The 19,085-nt window shown below is 52.4% G+C and overlaps 2 protein-coding genes across 3 annotated transcripts; one reads left to right on the forward strand and one right to left on the reverse strand.

Annotated features, from left to right (window-relative positions):
* Nucleotides 1–1,687: 1,687 nt before the first annotated feature.
* Nucleotides 1,688–13,558, reverse strand: LOC120381097 (ribonuclease-like). 2 transcript variants are annotated; one of them, XM_039499169.1, is made up of 2 exons: nucleotides 13,523–13,558; nucleotides 1,688–2,362 (listed from the first exon to the last, which is right to left on the reverse strand). In XM_039499169.1, the coding sequence occupies exon 2, from the start codon at nucleotides 2,336–2,338 to the stop codon at nucleotides 1,913–1,915; it is 426 nt and encodes a 141-aa protein (XP_039355103.1). In that variant the 5' UTR covers nucleotides 2,339–2,362; nucleotides 13,523–13,558; the 3' UTR covers nucleotides 1,688–1,912. The 2 variants fall into 2 exon arrangements, with proteins under 2 accessions (XP_039355103.1, XP_039355102.1); XM_039499168.1 differs by lacking the exon at nucleotides 13,523–13,558 and adding an exon at nucleotides 13,198–13,384.
* A 402-nt stretch (nucleotides 13,559–13,960) lies between these two features.
* LOC120381096 (ribonuclease-like) lies at nucleotides 13,961–15,706 on the forward strand. Its single transcript, XM_039499167.1, has 2 exons — nucleotides 13,961–13,975; nucleotides 14,671–15,706. Exon 2 carries the CDS (start codon nucleotides 14,695–14,697, stop codon nucleotides 15,130–15,132), a length of 438 nt encoding a protein of 145 aa, XP_039355101.1. The 5' UTR covers nucleotides 13,961–13,975; nucleotides 14,671–14,694; the 3' UTR covers nucleotides 15,133–15,706.
* The last annotated feature ends 3,379 nt before the right edge of the window (nucleotides 15,707–19,085 follow it).

The following is a 19,085-nucleotide window of genomic DNA, read 5'->3' on the forward strand; positions in this document are numbered from 1 at the left end:
GATATTTATTTACAGAGGGCTGGGAGGAGAAAAACAACAAGGGGAAATATAGGGGGAGCAGTAAAACAGGCTGCATTCAAACCAAGGCCCCACGGACCCAGTGGTAGCACAGTCTGACAGGGCAGATACTGAGCAATGTGTCTGTACACAGTGTTCAGGAGGCCTGAGCAAAGTTCCAGTCCGGTGGTGAGTCTTGGGTGCTCCTGGTCGTCTTCAGCGCCAGTGAACTCTCCCCAGCAAACCCCTCCGGTGCCTCTTCTGCCGCTCTCTGCAAAGCCCCACAGAGCGGCCACCTCCCCACTTAACTATCTAACAGCCTCCCTCCTTATTCCCAGTGCGGAGTCACAAGCCCCAGTACTCACAGCCCCAGGCAGCTCCGGGCAGCCGTGATACTGGGTCCAGCTCTGGCCTGTCCTTCTCGGGCGATTCCCCCCGGCACAGGACTTCTCCTGGCTCCTGTCCTGGGCTGTCCCCGATCGGGCTTGTCCTCCTCAGGCCTCCAGCAGGTTCTCTCTGCTTCCTTCCCCAGGGCCAGCCATGCTGCTGCTCCTCTCTCTCCCTCCAGCTCCAGCCCTGCCCCCTGGAGTTTCCCTCCTTTTTTCTTACTCTCCCCCTCCCCCTTTGGGAAAAAGATTTAAAGGGGCCATGCTCTCTAGACCCCAAAGTGGTTACACTTGTCAGAGGTGGGTACCGGCCTGCTGAAAAGAACTGAGTGATTGCAGGCACCCTTGACCAGAGACAGGTGGCGCTAGTGGGAGGCAAGTGTCGACCCTGTTACAGTAACACAGTAATTGCTTTGCAGGTTTCAGGTTTTATTGAGTTTAGGGAGCACAGAGAATGGCAGGTAAGAGGAAAATATTCAAAACTGATGAAGAGAACAATGACAAATATAACACTTAACATGACAAAAGTGAAGATTATCCATTCTTAGAGTGAATACGCAACACCGGCAGGGTAAAACTGGTGGATAGTTCTTAACGAAAGGACAGAGTTTGACATGACTGCTATTTGTGGCAGCTGGGAAATGACATGTGGGATCGGGTCGGGGTGGGGAAGGGGCGGCTATACTGTATAATGGGCACTAGGGGGCAGCAGAGGGTGTGGCAGGGAAGGGGCGGCTATACTGTATAATGCGCACTAGGGGCAGCAGAGGGTGTGGCAGGGAAGGGGCGGCTATACTGTATAATGGGCACTAGGGGCAGCAGAGGGTGGGGGTGGGAAGGGGTGGCTATACTGTATAATGGGCACTAGGGGCAGCAGAGGGTGGGGTGGGGAAGGCGGCTATACTGTATAATGGGCACTAGGGGCAGCAGAGGGTGGGGGTGGGAGGGGCGGCTGTACTGTATAATGGACACTAGAGGCAGCAGAAGGTGGGGGTGGGGAAGGGGCGGCTGTACTGTATAATGGGCACTAGGGGCAGCAGAGGGTGGGGGTGGGAAGGGGCGGCTATACTGTATAATGGGCACTAGGGGCAGCAGAGGGTGGGGTGGGAAGGGGCGGCTGTACTGTATAATGGGCACTAGGGGGCAGCAGAGGGTGGGGGCAGGGAAGGGGGGGCTATACTGTATAATGGGCACTAGAGGCAGCAGAGGGTGGGGGTGGGAAGGGGCGGCTATACTCTATAATGGGCACTAGGGGCAGCAGAGGGTGGGGGTGGGGAAGGGCGGCTATACTGTATAATGGGCACTAGGGGCAGCAGAAGGTGGGGGTGGGGAAGGGGTGGCTATACTGTATAATGGGCACTAGGGGCAGCAGAGGGTGAGGGAAGGAAATTTGTCCTGTACAGTTTGACCTGTGTTCAGAGTTAGGTGAGGAGCCACCTCCTTTGTGTGGTGACTGTCACAAAGGAGCCGGAGCCAGATGGGAGGAAGCAGCAGGGTCCCCTGCCTGCCCTCCATGCCTAGCGCTGGCCCTATATGCTCTTCACATAGAAAACAGGGAGACGATTCAAGCAGGTGATGACGATTTTTTGTGATGCGCTGGTCCCGGTGTAAGAGAAGCCCCAGGGGTTCAATGTGCAGATGGTGATGCTGAAGGGATTCTTGCTCTCGTACTGGTAGGGCCCGGCGGATAACCCAGCCGTTGTGCAGACTTTTCTGATATCCTTTTCCTCCGCATGGATGAAGGTGTTGCTGTATTTCAAGTACAGCACCCGGTCCCACATCATCTTGTTGCAATAGGCGTTGTTGTTGGTGGCGACGGTCTTGGGGGAGTCCACATGGTTTTTCTGGAACATGTCATTCAGTGGGTTCCACCTGTGTCCGAGGGTCAGAGCCACAGAGGCAGCCAGCAGGGCGAGGGTCAGCAGGAGCACAGGGCAGGGTCCCCTCAGAGCCATGTCTGTGTCTGTTGCTGGATTGACCTGCAGCAGGGACACAAGGGGGAGATGATTCGGGGTGGGGATCTGCCTCCTCTGTGGAACCTGTTGGGCCCAAAGCCTCTTCCCTCTCCCATCCCACTCTGCCCCCAAAGCCCAGCCCCCTCCTTGTAACAAGGAGGAGGAAAAAAATTGTTCTCCTTAACCTCTGAGGATAGGACAAGAAGCAATGGGCTTAAACTGCAGCAAGGGAGGTTTAGGTTGGACATTAGGAAAAACTTCCTAACTGTCAGGGTGGTTAAGCACTGGAATAAATTGCCTAGAGAGGTTGTGGAGTTTCCATCATTGGGGATTTTTAAGAGCAGGTTAGACAAACACCTGTCAGGGATGGTCTAGATAGTACTTAGTCCTGCCTTGAGTGCAGGGTACTGGACTAAATGACCTCTCGAGGTCCCTTCCAGTCCTATGATTCTATGATTATTCCCCCCCCCACTATGCGACACGTTGCACTGAGCCCCACTAACACCAGGCCCTACACTCTGTCCTCTCTCCCACTGCTCCCCACGCTCTGAACCCAGGAGTCCTGGCTCCGAGCTCTTCTTCCATAGCCACTGGATCATGCTGCCTCTCAGAAAGAAACCCTGCAATAGAATCCCAATATGAAACTGTTCTTTCCTCGCTCCCAGCTGGTGGAATCTCCTGCAACTTACCTAAGTCCTTGTTCCTTCACTGTCACCAGAACAATGGATCCCAGCGTCTGTTGAGCTGAACCTCGCCCTGATCCTCCTGACTGTCTTGGGGCGGGTTATATAGAGCCCAGCTAGGTATGTAGGGGGAGGAGAGGGAGGGGAAAACAATAACCAATTGGGTAAGGACAATTTCCTGATATCTTGCAATTAAAAGTAGTGGCCCAGCAGGCAGGGCAAGGGTACGGATTAGACAGCACGTGTCCTACCAGAGATGTGGGATCCTCCAAAACATCTCAGGGTGAGTCTACCCACCTTTGCTGCCCCTAGTGCCCATTATATTGTATAGCTGCCCCTTCCCATCACTTACCTATGTCGTGGTAGGTTAATGTTGGGAAAAGATTGTGTCAGGCTGAGCTCTGGAAGCTGTGACTGAGCTGGATTCACTTACTGCTCCCTGTTATAAGACACTTACTGCAAATCCCAAATGTCTGGGGTGAGTTTGTAAGGGCCTCGGTGTGTCAAAAATTAAAAAATCTCTTAAAAAACAGAGAACCTGCTGCGGACCTCCTGTGTCTCTCCCCCTACAACACAGTCACTCTGGATTCATAGATTCTAAGGACAGAATAGTTATAATCTAGTCTGACCTCCCATATAGCATAGGGCAGAGAACTGCCCCAAAATACTTCCTAAATTAGATCTTTTAGAAAAACATCCTGTCTTGATTTAACAACTTGTCATCGATGGAGAATCCACCACAACTTTTGGTAAATTGTTCCAATGGTTAATTACCCTCACCATTCAAAATGTTCATCTTGTTTCCTGTTTGGGTCGTGTGAGACCTTCCTTTGCTAGACTGAAGAGCCCGTTATTAAATATTTGTTCCCCATGTGGGTAATTTTAGACTGTGATCAAGTCACCCCTGAACTTTCTCTTTGTTAAACTAAATAGATTGAGCTCCTTGTATCTACCACTCTAAGGCAGGTTTTCTAATCCTTTAGTCATTCTCGTGGCTCTTCTCTGAACCCTCTGCAATTTTTCAGCCTCCTTCTTCAATTACGGGCACCAGAACTAAACACAGTATTCCAGCGGCACCCAAATACACAGGTCAAATAGCCTCTCTGCTCCTACTGAAGATTCCTCTTTCCTTTCATCCCACGATCCCATTAATCCTTTTGGCTGCAGCATTGCACTGGAGGCTCATGTAGGGCCAAGAATCAATCCCTGTGGGACTTCACAAAAAACACATCCACTCCACAGAATCATAGGACATGAAGGGACCATGAGACGTCATCTAGTCCAGTCCCCTGTAGTCATGGGAGGACGAAGTATTATTTAGACCATTCCTGACAGGCGTTTGTCTAACCTGCACTTAAAAATCTCCAGTGATGGAGATTCCATAACCTCCCATGTGAATTCTGTATTGTTCTAACTTCGTAATCAAAATATTGTGCTTTAGCAAGCCAAACGCATAATAGAGTCTATGTATATTATGTCAACACTATCACCTTTATCAACCAAACTTGTAATCTCATAAAAAAAGATATCAAGTTAGTCTGACAGGGTCGATTTTCCGTAAACCCATGTCGATTGGCATCAATGACATTACCCTCCTTATTTCTTTAATAATAAAATCCCAGATCAGCTACTTCATTATCTTGCCCAGAATCAATGTCAGGCTGGCAGGTCTATAATTACCTGCCTTTTTAAATATTAGCACACCCTTTTAAAATATTGGCACAAAATCAGCATTCTTCTAGTCTTCTGGAACTTCCCCAGTGCTCCAAGACTTATTGAAAATCCACATTGATGGTCCAGTGAGCTCCTACCCAGTTCTTAACCTGTTTCAATATATAAAACAACCTCTCACTGTCAGAAATATTCCCCCTCGGAAAAGTGATTCCACAATTAACCAGGTGTTAGTTTGTGGAATCCATTTATGTAGCCCTTAGAGAGACAAGGTGGGAGAGGTAGTGTATTTTGTTTAATCAACTTCTGTGGGTGAAAACAACAAGCTTTCGAGATTACACATAGCTCTGTTTATGCTTGAACTATCCACCTTGTCTCTCTAACTCCTGAGACCAACGCAGCTACAACAACATTGCAGACAACATATGTGAACCTTATGGATTCTGATTGATTGTATGAGCTCTGAATATGGTCTGAACATTATGCAAAATGCTAAATCCCAGTGTATATTTGAAGCCACTGTTTGCTAGCACGGACAGGTCACGTATCTCCCACACCCTGATTGGAAGCTACTATTGGACAATCAAAGGTCATTAACCTCTGCTGTGGTAGAATAATGGGGGTGCCAAAGAGTGTGGGTCCTGGTTGATAGTCAGCTGAACAAGAGCTCCTAGTGTGATGCTGTGGCCAAAAGAGGTAAATAGGGGAATCTCCAGGAAGGAGTAGAGAGGTCATTTTACCTTGGTGTTGGGCACTGGTGCAACCACTGCTGGAGAACAGTGTCCAGTTCTGATTTTGGACCTACTACACACCACTCCTCTCATGGATGGGGAGATAGAACCCAGGAGTCAGGGCTCCCAGCCTCTCCTGTCCTAACCTACTTGATCCTATAAAGAATAAAACCAAGATTGCTGGCCTCAACTCCCACCCTGCTCAGGTCCCAAATCCCACCGGATGCAAGGAACCGAGAGGACCTCTTTAAAGCTGATGAGACTCTAGAAGTGAAGGAGTGTAACAGCGACCAACATGACCTCCTAAGCAAAATCAGGACAAGAGCTTGTTCAGAAGCTTCTACGAGACCAAAGAAACATGGCCCCTAAACTCCCAGTTTGCATGGCGATAACACCTGACCTCCTTCCCAGCTTGGCGGGTCCATCATTTCTACCTGCCAGATATGTTCATGGCAATAACAACCTCCCACAGTCCTGTAGCATCTGCCAGTCCTGCTCCCACATAGGGATGGGCACAGATGTAATTACAGAGGGAGATAGAGGGGTGTGTCGGGGATGGGTGGATAGAGAGCAATTTTTGTACTGATGTAGCTATTAGTCCAGTGCTATCCTAGTGTGCACGCAAGTAGAGCAGTATAACCAAGCTTTATACCTGTCAGCGACCAGGACATGAGCACTTGTGGCTTGTGGTTGGAGCAGGAGTCATGCCTAGTGGTTAGAGAAGGAGCTGGTAGTCAGGAATTGGAACTGAGGGTTGGGACCAGGGGGTTACTCAGAGTAAGATAAGGTAGGGGTAAGGCTGAGGTTAAGGCAGGAGCCAGGCTGGGTCCCAGGCAGGAGCAGGACTGAAACTAGACAGAAAAGGAACGATTGTGATCATGGAGGAATGCTTTGAGCGGTCGTTGAACTGCTGCTGTGGGGCTTAAGTGCCTGTCTGCTGACTCTTCCAGCCAATCAGGTAGCATTGCTAATCAGACAGCCTATTACAGGCCAGCTGTACTTGTTAGGGTGCCCTGCTTCCAAGCTGGCTCTGCTGTAGCTTCTCACAAAACTGGGCGACTGGGAAACAAAATGGCAGATGAAATTCAGTGCTGAGAAATGCAAAGTAATGCACATTGGAAAACTTAATCCCAACTCTACATATAAAATGATGGGGTCTAAATTAGCTGTTACTACTCAAGAGAGAGATTTGGCGTCGTGGATAGTTATCTGAAAACATCCAATCAAAGTGCAGAATGTGGGGAATCATTTGGAAAGGGATAGATAATAAGACAGAAGATATCATATTGCCTCTATGTAAATCCATGGTATGTCCACATCTTGAATACTCTATGCAGATGTGGTCGACCCATCTCAAAGCAGATATATTGGAATTGGAAAAGGTTCAGAAAAAGGCAACAAAAATGATTAGGGGCATGGAACAGCTTCCGTATGAGGAGAGAATAATAAGATTGGGACTTTTCAGCTTGGAAAAATGACAACTAAGGGGGAATATGATAGAGATCTATCAAATCATGACTTGTGTGGAGAAAGTGAATAAAGAAATGTTATTTACTCCTTCTCATAACACAAGAACTAGGGGTCACCAAATGAAATTAATAGGGAGCAGGTTTAAAACGAACAAAAGGAAGTATTTCTTCACACAAGGCACAGTTAGCCTGTGGAACTCTTTGCCAGAGGATGTTGTGAAGGCCAAAAGTTATTAAAAAAGAACTAGATAAATTCATGGGGTATTGGTCCATCAATGGCTAATAGCCAGGATGGGCAGGGGTGGTGTTCCTAGCCTCTGTTTGCCAGAAGCTGGGAGCGGACGACAGGGGATGGATCACTCAATAGTTGCTCAGTTCTGTTCATTCCCTATGGGGCAACTGGCACTGGCCACTGTCAGAAGACAAGTTACTGGGCTTGATGGACATTTGGTCTGACCCAGTGTGGCCGTTCTTATGTCCTTATCCTGACATTCAGAGAAAATGAGGATGTCATCTAGGTAAATGACAACAAATTGATCCAGCATGTCCATAAAGATGTCATTTATAAAGTGCAGGAAGTTTGCCGGGGCACTACACAACTGCAAAGGCATGACCAAATATACATAGTGGCCGTTCCTGGTATGGAAGGAGGTCTTCCATTCATCTCTTTTCTGGATCCTCACCAGGTCCAACTTTGTGAAGACCTTTGCAGGACAGAGTCTTTCAAACAGCTCATTAATAAGTGGTAAGGATGTACCTGTAATCTTTTTCAGAGCTTGGAATTCCACACAGGACCAGAAGGAGCTTTCTTTCTTTGCCACAAAGAAGATCTGGGCCCTCACTGGGAACATGGAGGGATGAATCCACTCCTTCTGCTGGTTTTCCTCAAGATAGCTCTGGGGTGCCTATAGTTCGGGTTCAAAGAGGGAATAAATACACCTGTTCCCAGGTGCAGATTGATGTGGCAGTCACGGCTATGATGGGGCAGGAGTGTGTCAGTTTTTTTCTGTCAAATGTTTTGGCATATTGTTGACATTTAACAGGAATCCCCAGCACAATTGAGGAGGTCATGGGGGTGCTGGGGTCACCATCTCTGAATTCTTTGGAGGACCAAGTAAACCACAACAGGTTGCTGGTCCCAGCTCAGCTCAGGAGAAACAGGATTGTCGTCAAGATGGGAGGTCAAAGAGCACAGTGCCTGACTGCCAGTGGATGTATGGGTTGTGGGCAGCAAGGCAGGAGATACCAAGGACAACTGTTGAATGTGGTGCACAAATTAGCCCATACTGGAGGATTCTTAGTGGCCTCAAAGGGTGGTCAAGTATCAGGGGGTAGCCGTGTTAGTCTGTATCCACAACAAGGAGACTGGTGGCACCTTAAAGTCTAACAGATTTATTTGCGCATAAGCTTTCGTGGGTAGAAAAATCTCATTTCTTCGGATGCATGGAGTGAAAGTTACAGATACAGACATTATATACTAACACATGAACTGTGGGATTCCCCACAGTATAGGCAGAGGCCAGATGCCAGACAGCCATCCTTCCCCATGTTGTAGAGGTGGGGCCAGACCTGAGTGACTTGCAAGGGCTTGGTGACAGAAAAGGCACCGGTTGTGACATATTTCCATAAAGCACTCCATATGCTTTATGGAAATGTGCTTACGAATATGGCATAACTGGAATATGCTTTATGCTAAATACCCCATTGTATGGTGTCATTAGAAAGCTTGTAATCTACTGTGTTCATACTGTTTGTTTGCATGTATTATTTCTATATCTGGAGTTAGGAGAATAAGATATAAACCTGTAACACTGATGTAAACAGATTAAGTGGTGCTCCAGAAACAATCAGTTGTAAATGGCCTTAGATACCTGAAAGCCTTCCTGTGTATGTGTGGGCCAGCCTATGGGGAATGGAGACTAGGGGACTTACCGTGACATGTGACCATGTCACCTGATAATGGAATCCATCTTAAATCTGGTACTTTTCCATTTAGAAGGAGGAGTGGGGACCGAGACAAAAGATTCCCGCCTTGTGCCAAAACTATAAAAGGGGCTGGAGCAGGACAAAGAGTTCGAGCACTCATGAGAAAACCCCTGCTTACCACCTCAGATGTCTGCTGGAACTAACAAGGACTGTGGTGGGGAAAGGATTGAGCCCAGACTAGGAAGGGTCTAGTCTGTGAAAGAAACTTATTGGAACATGTTGGAGGGTGAGATATTACCTGTAATCAGTTTCTTATGTATTAGGCTTAGACTTGCGTATTTGGTTTTATTTTGCTTTGTAACTTACTTTATTCTGTCTGTTATTACTTGAAACCACTTAACTCCTACTTTTTATATTTAATTAAATCATTTTTATTTATTAATAAACCCAGAGTAAGTGATTAATATCTGGGGGGAGAGGTGGGCAAACAGCTGTGCATCTCTCTCTCTATCAGTGTTATAGAAGGTGGACAATTTACAAATTTACCCTATATAAGCTTTATACAGAGTAAAATGGATTTATTTGGGGTTTGGATCCTATTGGGAAGTGGGTGACTGGGTGCTGGAAACAGGCAACCTGTGCACCTGTTTTCAGTTAAAGTCTGCAGCTTTGGGGGCATGGACCAGACCTGGGTCTGTGTTGCAGCAGGCTAGTGTGTCTGGCTCAACAAGGCAGGGCTCTGAATTCCCAAGCCGGCAGGGAAAATAGGCTCAGAGGTAATTTCAGCACATCAGGTGATAGTGCAAGGGGATCTCTGTGACCAAACCCATCACACCGGTGATGGCAGGGCCGGAGATGACAGGAGCCAGGCGAACCATCTTTTGTCTTGGAGGTGTTCAGTCAGTTTTTCAGATGGGTATTCCACACATATCAGTTCATCTTTCACATTGTAGTTTAGGTGAAGTTGATTCTAATTTAGGAAACCACTAAATTTGTCATGGTTGCTACGGAATGCATCAGATAGGGGGAGCTTGGGCTTGTATGGGTCAGAGCTGAAGGCAGCATTGCTTGAAAATTGGCCTCCAGGCTACCAACATGGGCTTGGAAGGTCTGTAATGGGCTTAAGAGTAGGTCTGGTGACTCTTCCAACTGATCAGGGAATGGTGCTAATCAGGCAGGTGATATCGACACAAATCAGCTCTACCAGTACAAGCATCTTTCCACTGGTTTCACTGCCCCAAAAGGAAAATCCAAAATACCTGCTTTTGCGAGTCACATCTGTCCATGTGTCATGTTTGGGCTTGTGTGTGTGTGTTTCTGTGGATTGGTCTTGTGTGTTTTGTTTTTTGCCTGGTATGTTTTTGTGTTCTGTGTGTTTGAATCCCTGGCTTGTGTGAGCATTGTGTGTCTCATGTTAGGTTTCTTTTGTGTGTGTTGGTGTTTTGTGCATGTGTGCATCTTGCTTGGATGCATCTTTCATGGCTTCTTTTCCAACTTGTGTTCATGTTTGTATCTTTTGTCAGGGTGCCAGAGGTTGAATACATCCCAGCCCCTCCTTTTGGCGGGACAAGAGATTTACAGCCTGTGGCTAAGTCCACCTGGCCACCCCTAACCTCAGGGCATCCTGGCCTAGTGGCTGGAGTTGATATAGTTGCCCTGTTTGCCAGGCTGTGTGGCCCAATGCCAGAATCAATATAGCTGTCCTCTTCCCCAGGGCAGTGTGGCCTAAAGGCCAGAGTCCATACTGGGGCCCTCTCCCTCAGGACTGAGTGGCCCAATGGCCAGAGTCAGTATAGAGGACCCTCTTTAACAGGGCTATGTGGCCTTGTCACCAGAATCAGTATAGATGCCCTCTCCCTTGGGGATGTGTGGCCCAATGGCCGGAGTCACTATAGGCATGATTTAATGGTTGTAAGGGGGCATGGGCCACCACCTAGGGTGGATTTGCTGGCTGGGGTAGGGGAACCTGGGCCCGACCTACTCCACCAGACCCCAGCCCAAGGCCCTGTCAGCAGTGAATATACTCATCACAGAGTTAGTGGGACCCTAGTGAAACACACTGGCTTATTGCTTGGTTCTACAACTGGATCAATGTATTGTCTCTCTGGGCTACTTCCTACTGATCCAGTGGTCCCGGTGTTTCCGGGGTCTCTGGGTTCTTCGGCCTGTGCAGCTCTCTGCAGGTCTGGCTTCCACAGTCTGGGTCTTCAGCAGCTCCTGGGATGGACCTGGCAACGTGCATCCTCCCTCCTCAGCAGTCAGCCCTGACTGAGCTGAGCTGCTCCCTTTTATACTGGTGCTCCAGTTGGAGCATGCCCAGGAGGGGCAAAGGGTGTGTGGCTTCCTTGGCCTACAGTGCGGGGTTAACCCTTCCCTGTCCAGTGTGTGAGGCGAGTACCTGGATTGGGTCAGTCTGAGCCTTGTCTGTCTCCAGTGTTGTTGCCTGTGTGTTCTTGTGTCTTGTGTGTCTATCTGCATGCATTCCTTCAAGTGTCTCTTTCTACACACCACCTTCCTTCACTGGCCCAGAGCCTATGAGTGAGCAAGCCGAAACTCCAACCCTGCCCAACCAACCTGTTCCCTTTGAAAACTCTGGACATGGCTTTGTTCCCAAGAGAAAAAAAATTACAACACTCCTCTGTCAATCTCTCTCTCTCTTTCATTCTGTCCTTCCTCATCTCTCTCTCTCCTTTCTTTATTAAAATTCCAAGGGCACATTTCTTCCCATCACACATAGGGCAGACACCCAATGACATCCAATAGGGGGTTCTTTTTCCTTTGGAGAATCATTCTTATCCTGAAGGGAAAGAATCACTTAGATGTAGGTTGGCCATTTGTCTAATTTTGGTCATGCTGGTGGGAGTGGGGCCACACCGTTCCCGGAAGTACCACCATTCCTGGGATTCCATGCGACTCTATTGCTCACTAGACTGCTCTTGTGATGCTGGTGCTATGAGTTCAAGTCTGCTGGGGCTGTTTTTGAATGTGCTCTGGGGGAGTTTGATCTACTGGGAGCCGGCTAATTTCCTCTCTTCCTGTGATGACAGCACAGCAGCCCAAGGGATACGTGTGCAGTGACTGCCACCTTCAAATCACCAAAGGGGTTTAGACACTGGCTAATTTTCATGGCCTCCACATTCCTTAGGTGCCTGAGAAAATCTCAGCGCTCAGTGCGTTTGGATGCCTCCCACTCTCTTTCTGCTGTGCTTTTGTAACACTGACAGACCCTGGTCCTCGGCAAGCAGGACTGAACCTGGGACCTCTGGAGCTAAATGCCTGAGCCTCTACTGCATGAGGTAAAAAGGCATGCGGCTGTTAAGCGAACTCTTTAATCTCTTTCTAAGTGATCTCGGTGCCACTAGCTGGGACAGAACACAACACCTTTGAGGTGTGTGGGTCATATTTCAGAACGTGGCCTGCTAATCAGATGAGAAGAAGCCATTTTTATAGTTCCTCATTAAGGTCCAGAGCTGACTGTGGAGGGGAGGGTGGTGGGGCTGCTGGTCAGGACTGAAAGGCATCAGCAGAAATCTCTCCAAGGAGAGCCAAGGGCAGAGAGACAGTAGGGGGCGGCAGACTGAGATCGAGGGGCATTAGCAGAGCTCTGTGTGGGTAGGTGGAGAGAGCCCAGGGCTGGGCTAGCAGGGGGCTGCGGATCAGGAGTGAGGGGCACTGGCAGAGCTGTGAGTTTCTAGGCTAGGACTGCATTAGGAAGGTGCCAGTAGGCCAGGACTTAGGGTGCATCTACACAGCAAACGAAGGTGTGATGGCAGCATGGGTGGGGGATCCTATGCTGGCGTTAATCTAGCTAGCACAGGTAAAAAGAGCAGTGGAGACATGGTAGCCTGGACTGCAGCACAGACAGCCAACCCGAGTGGTACCCAGGTCCCTAGCGGGCTGGCACTGGGGCAGTTAGCCCATGGTGATGTCTCTGCTGCCTGCTGTTTTCACCCACACTAACTAGGCTAAAGCTGGCACGGCTCTGCCCCCCTGCACTACAATCCCACCTTCACTTGCTGGGTAGACACACCCTGAGATGTTTCCGTGGAGCCCAGATCTGTGTTGTTTGTTCCCCACCCATGCCTGGGGGCCTGCTGGGACACTGCTTCTAATTGCCAAATATCAGGAAGTCCTGCTGACCCAATTGCATTCTGGATTTATCCCTCCCACTCCTCCACCTCCCTCTCTGGCTGGGCTCTATATAAACCTCTCCAAGACGGGCAGGAGGATCAGGGTGAGGTTCAGCTCAGCAGAAGCTGGGATCCATCGCTCCAACGACAGCAAAGGAACAAGGACTTGGGTAAGTTGCAGGAGATTCTAGCAGCCAGGAGAGAGGAGAGAACAGTGCCACATGGGGCTTGTAAACGGGCGGTACTCACCGCTGCCGCGCCTCCTGCTGGTTGGGCTCTGAATTTCCCGCAGTTCTGCCCTGGAGCGCCCGCGGCAGGCTGGTGACCCGCCTGTTCGCAGGCCCCGGCATCCCTCCCTGGACCCGGCGCCCCCTTTCTATAACTGGGTCTCCCCCTCCCAGGGGAACCCCCACGCTACTATCCCCACTTTGCCTCAGTAGTGGCCACTGACAGTCATGGTCTAGCCCCACACCCTGGGACAGACTGCAGTACCAGCCCACTCATCACAGGCAATAGGGGGTTTGGACCTGCTGCTTCGTCCTACCCCTGGGCTGCCCTCTGCAACCCCCAGTACCTATTGGCCCACTGCTAGGCCGCGGCCTGGGGCTCTCTAGGCTGGAGCTCCCCGGCTCCTCAGCCTTCCCCAGCCCTGCTGCACTCAGGTATCCAGTCTCAAGCCCTAAGCAGCCAGGCCCATCTCTCTCCACAGCCAGAGAGAGACTCTGTCTGTGCTCTGGCTTCCCTGCCTCTTATAAGGCCCTGTTCCTCAGTTTGGGGCGTGGCCCCCAGCTGCAGCCACTTTCCCCATTAGCCCAGCCTCCAGCCGCCAGGCTGCTTTTTCAAAGCCCTCAGGGCCGGAGCAGGGTCCACCCTGCTACAGGGCTGTAACTGCATGGTTTGTTTCTGGAAGGCAGTGTGAGCTAGTGGTTAGAGCAGACTACGCTTGATACGTTTATGAAGGGGATGGTATGATGGGATAGCCTAATTTTGGCAATTAATTTGGCAATTGATCTTTGATTATCAGCAGGTAAGTATGCCCAGTGGTCTGTGATGGGATGGGATCTGAGTTACTACAGAGAATTCTTTCCTGGGTGCTGGCTGGTGAGTCTTGCCCACATGCTCAGGGTTTAGCTGATCGCCATATTTGGAGTTGGGAAGGAATTTTCCTCCAGGGCAGATTGGCAGAGGCCCTGGAGGTTTTCTGCCTTCCTCTGCAGCATGGGGCATGGGTAACTTGCTGGAGGATTCTCTGCACCTTGAGGTCTTCAAACCACAATTTGAGGACTTCAATAACTCAGACATAGGTTAGGGGTTTGTTACAGGAGTGGGTAGGTGAGGTTCTGTGGCCTGCATTGTGCAGGAGGTCAGACTAGATGATCGTAATGATCCCTTCTGACCTTAAAGTCTATGAGAAGGGGTCAGGACTCAGGGTTCTGTCTACACCTCTGGGAGGGGAGTGGGGAATAATGGCTTAGAGGTGGGAGGCCCTGATCTCAACTGGGGTCTATGCAGCACATGGCACAATGGGGACCTAGATCTTCAGCAGGGTATTTAGGAGCCGTGTGATAAAAATAAATAACTCCCCTATTTTTAGACCATTGGGGGCAGAGTGGGGTGGGAGGGGATAATGGGAGGCATTTGTATTCCAGGAGTTTCCAGGGAGGAGGCAGATCCCCACCCCACGCTGTCTCTATCCATCTCCCCCCTCTCTTCGCACTGCAGGTCGATCCAGTGACAGACGCGACCATGGCCCTGAGGGGACCTTGCCCCTTGCTCTTCCTGACCCTCATCCTGCTGGCCACTGGCCTGCCCCAGATCAGACCACCTGACAGTTACCCAAAGTTTGTGAGCGAACACATTGATTTCCCCAAGACCAGACCCCCCACTGGCCTGACCTACTGCAACTACATGATGTGGCTCCTGAGCCGGAAGCTTGGTATGTGCAAACTCATCCACACCTTCATCCACGCCCCCACCAGCCAGATCCGGGCCATTTGCACCACTGGAGGGAAATGCAACCAAAACAACGAATGCGACAGCAACACAGCCTACCCCCTCACCACCTGCCGCGTGCGCAGCCCACCCCGCCCACCGAACTGTATCTACACGGGAGAATCCAAGACCAGCAGGATCCGCGTGGTCTGTAACCAGGGGCTGCCCGTGCGCTTCATCAGAGTCCTGTAGAGCCCAGGTGCTGGCCATGGGCTGGGAGCAGGGGGTCCCTGCCCTCCCCGTTCGCTCCAGTGCAGACCCCTGTTGCTGGGGGCTCTCCTGCCTCATCCCTGCCTCCTGGGCAGCGCCCACCATGAGTCTCCGTAGGGACATTCAGCATTTCCCCTTATCCCACAGGCCGGCAGCTTGGGGCGGGCGGGGGAATTTCCCACACTAGGTGCCCAGTTCCCATCTCCACGAGTGAAAATCCGGGTGCCCAGCCCCTCTCCTCCAGCTGGCACCGAGACCCTCATCCTGAGCCCAGCACCCGCCTCGCTGGGCAGGATCCAAACACAACTGGCCTGGACTTGGGCTGGGCTGCCCTGAACCCAGCAAGGGAAGGGGCCAAGCGACTCTGAAACCCCAGACTGATCTGGTTTGGGTGCCCAATTTTAGTCTCCCAGGATAGATCAAAATTCCCATGAACCCCTTGATGGCCGCCCCTTCGCCATCCGCCACTCCCTGTTCCCCTAATGCCCATTATACAGTATAGCCGCCCCTTCCCCACCCCCACCTCTGCTGCCCCTAGTGCCCATTATACAGTACAGCCGCCCCTTCCCCGCCCCCACCTCTGCTGCCCCTAGTGCCCATTATACAGTATAGCCTCCCCTTCCCCACCCCCACCCTCTGCTGCCCCTAGTGCCCGGTATACTGTCCAGCCCGTCCCCAGCCCTGATCCACTGGATGCTGTGTGGATGTTGTCTCAGGCTGAGCCCTGGGGAAGCTGTCACTGAGTTCAGTTTTCTCGCTGCTATTTGCAATAAAATACTTTCCTGCAAACGCAGAATGAGGGGAGAGTTTTTGTGGGGGTTGGGTGCAGAGTCACTTGTTATCCAGCGTTATTTAACCCTAGCAGCATGTCAGAAATCCAGCTAGATTGCTCAGAGGGATCAGGGAATGGGATAAGGTGCAGAGGCTCCGATCCAGCCCTAGGGGACCAGCTGGCTCAGGGGGCTGGGGAGTGCAATCTGGGGCCTTTCCTCTTTAGGGGGCACTGGCTCTGATCTGGCCCCAGAACTGGCTGGCTCAAGAGGGTGGGGATTGGATATGAGGCCTTTCCCTTTCAGAGGCCCTGCCCCTAATCCCTGTGTGGCCAGAGGCTGGGCGACTCGGTGGCACATGGGGAACGGGGTACAGGAGGGCGCCACCTGCAATGCTGACCCAGCCCGGCAGGGTCTGACTGGCGCCAGGTGCGTGTCAGGGACGGGGATCCGGAAATAAAGAGGTTTCCTCTGAGGTTTGCCAGTGAATGGCTCATCTGCTTGCAGCCAAAGTCTCTATGGGGCTGGAAGGGTCCCCGTGCCCCACAGACACCTATGGGGCTGTGCCCCAGGCAGGTTTGCAGTAGGGAGGCAGAGCTGGCCTCTCGTGCCTCTGCCCCTGCCCCTGCTCTGCAGCTCCCAGGGCGCGTACAGCAGCCATCACCACCGCAGTGCCCCTTTGCCGTGACACAGCACTCGGCCCCCAAGCCCTTTACACAGATGCTCCCCTTGATGGCCTGGCGCGGGTGATAGCTCCTGGAGATCAGTCCCACCAACGCAGGGAATGTTCTGGGGGGGAAATCAGAAAACTGAAGGGGAGACAGGGAGGATAGGGCCGCACTGCGTTGTGACCTCGGGCTGGGGGACTTCCCCTGTCCGAGCCCCCGCTGCACTGTGAACCTGGCCTCACCCTTGGCAGCATGGTGACGGGTAGGGGACACTAAACCTCCACAACCCGCCCGCCGCTGCTGCCCTAGTCATGGCCCTGCCCACGCTGGGCAAGCTGCTCACTCCTGCTCGTCCTCTTTCCCCGTGGCCCTGCCACGCTGCTCCTCTTCCTGCCTTGGGTAGGGGGCAGACTGGGGGCGGGGCCGTGCGGGAGAAGGGCCAAGCGGGGGCCAGGCCTTGGGACGGAGAAGCGGGTGGGGACATGTTCCAGGCACACCCGTCCTCCCCAGATGGGGGCGTCACACTGCCCATAATTGGCAGCTGCACTAAGGCGCCCCCACTGCACTGCACGGCCTTTCTGACGCGGCTCTCTGGCGTGAGCTGCCTCTGCGCTGCCAGATGACAACGTTTGGTGCTGAGTTGCAGCAGGCATCAGGCTCTGTCTCACCCCCTCGAACTGGTCCTGAGTCAGACTGATTTGGGTGTGGAGGGAAGGGGGAGTTGGGATCAAACTGGGATCAGAGCCCGGGTTTCCAGCGTTCAGTGTAGGCAGAGCCGGGGCGAGCTCTTTAGCACGGCCACCGCTGCAATTGTCTACAGCTCAGACAACTGGCTGCTGGCACCATTCGCACCTTCCAGCAGACCAGCACCTCTGCCCACTCTCCCAAGAGCATGAGACTCGTTGGCACCAGCCAACATAGGGTTGCCAGCTGTCCGGTTTGCTATGGGAACGCCCAGTCGAAAAGGGAGCCTGGCACAGAGGTGAAAGTAAGGCGGTCCGGTCTGGTGTACTGGCAAGAGTCCTGGGCCCTTTAAATCACTGCCAGAGCCCTGGCTGCCGCCGCTACCTCAGGGGCTCCAGGATGGGGGCGCAGGTGGCTATTTAAAGGGCCCGGGGCAGTAACGGTGGCTGGGCTCTGGCAGTGATTTAAAGGGCCGGGGGATTTTAATGGCCCCACCTCTTCCGGTTGAGGCCCTGTCCCCTGATCAGGACTGCGGCGTGCCAGTAAGTCCTTTAAATTACTTTCACCCCTGGCCTGGCGGCTCGGGCCAGCACCACCAACCGGGCCGTTAAAAGTCAGACTAGACCCTATCTGTCCTGGCTCTGCGCTGCACCCCGGAAGTGGCCAGAAATCTGGCTCCTAGGCGGGGGAGAGGGGGGAGCACGGGACTCTGCGCACTACCCCTGCCCCAAGCACTGGCTCCGCACTTTCACTGCCCGGGAACCGTGGGCTATGGGAGCTGAGAAGGGTGGTGCCTGTGCATGAGAGCAACGCACGGAGCTACTGCCCTCACTCCATCACCTAGGAGCCAGACCGGGGCGCAGCGTGGAGGCAGGCCAGGCAGGAAGCAGACCTCAGCCCTGCTGTGTCGCTGACTGGGAGCCGCCCAAGGTAAGCCCGTGCCCCAACCCTGAGCCCCAGCCCTGAGCCCCCCCGCAACCTAGAGTCTCCTCCTGCACCACGAACCCCTCATCCCTGGGCCCACCCCAGAGCCTGCACCCCCAGCCAGAGACCTCATACCCCCCTTCACCCCACCCCCCTGCCTCAACCCACAGCCCCCTCCCACACTCTGAATGCCTCAGCCCCACCCCCCAGCCTGGAACCCCCTCCTGTACACCAAACCCCTCATCCCCAGCCCCACCCCAGAGCCCAAAACCCCAGGTGGAGTCCTCACCTCCTCCCACAACTCAGCACTCTGCCCCCGCCTGCAGGCCCCTCCGGCACCCTAAACCACCCTGAAGCCAGCACCCCCAGTTAGAGTCCTCTCCCCCTCCTGCACCCCAGCCCCCAGCCCCAGCCCATTGAAAGTGAGTGAGGGTGGGGGAGAGCGAGCCACCAAGAGACGGGAAATGTAGTAAGTGGGGGCAGAGCCTCTGGGAAGAGGTGGGGTGGGTGGTGGGGCCTCGGGGAAGGAGTGGGGCTAGGGTGTTCGGTTTTGTACAATTAGAAAGTTGGCAACCCTGACACTCAGTGGTCCTGGGTTACGGGGTCGTGGGGAGCCCTGTCAGGGCCAGAGCTGGGCCTGCCGTGGGACTGCGGGGGTGTCAAAGCCCCAAGCCCATGATCACGTGAGGACCCTGCAGGGTGAATAGGACAGCAGCCGGCCTGTCCCAGATCCCCCTCCAACAGGATAAATCCAGGGATCAGAGGGTTACCAGCTGAGCTGGTGAGAAAGCCCCAGGTCAGACAGACACAGGGACAAATGCACCCTCGGGCACACAGAGTGACACAAACACAAGCAGTTTGACAAAGCACCCCCCACCCCCAGAGCACT

This window comes from Mauremys reevesii, linkage group 13 (assembly GCF_016161935.1).
Source record: "Mauremys reevesii isolate NIE-2019 linkage group 13, ASM1616193v1, whole genome shotgun sequence".
NCBI lineage: Eukaryota > Metazoa > Chordata > Testudines > Geoemydidae > Mauremys > Mauremys reevesii.

Coding starts and splice junctions, on each gene's coding strand:
- LOC120381097 (XM_039499169.1), bottom strand. CDS start 2,338: ATGGCTCTGAGGGGACCCTGCCCTGTGCTCCTGCTGACCCTCGCCCTG.
- LOC120381096 (XM_039499167.1), top strand. CDS start 14,695: ATGGCCCTGAGGGGACCTTGCCCCTTGCTCTTCCTGACCCTCATCCTG.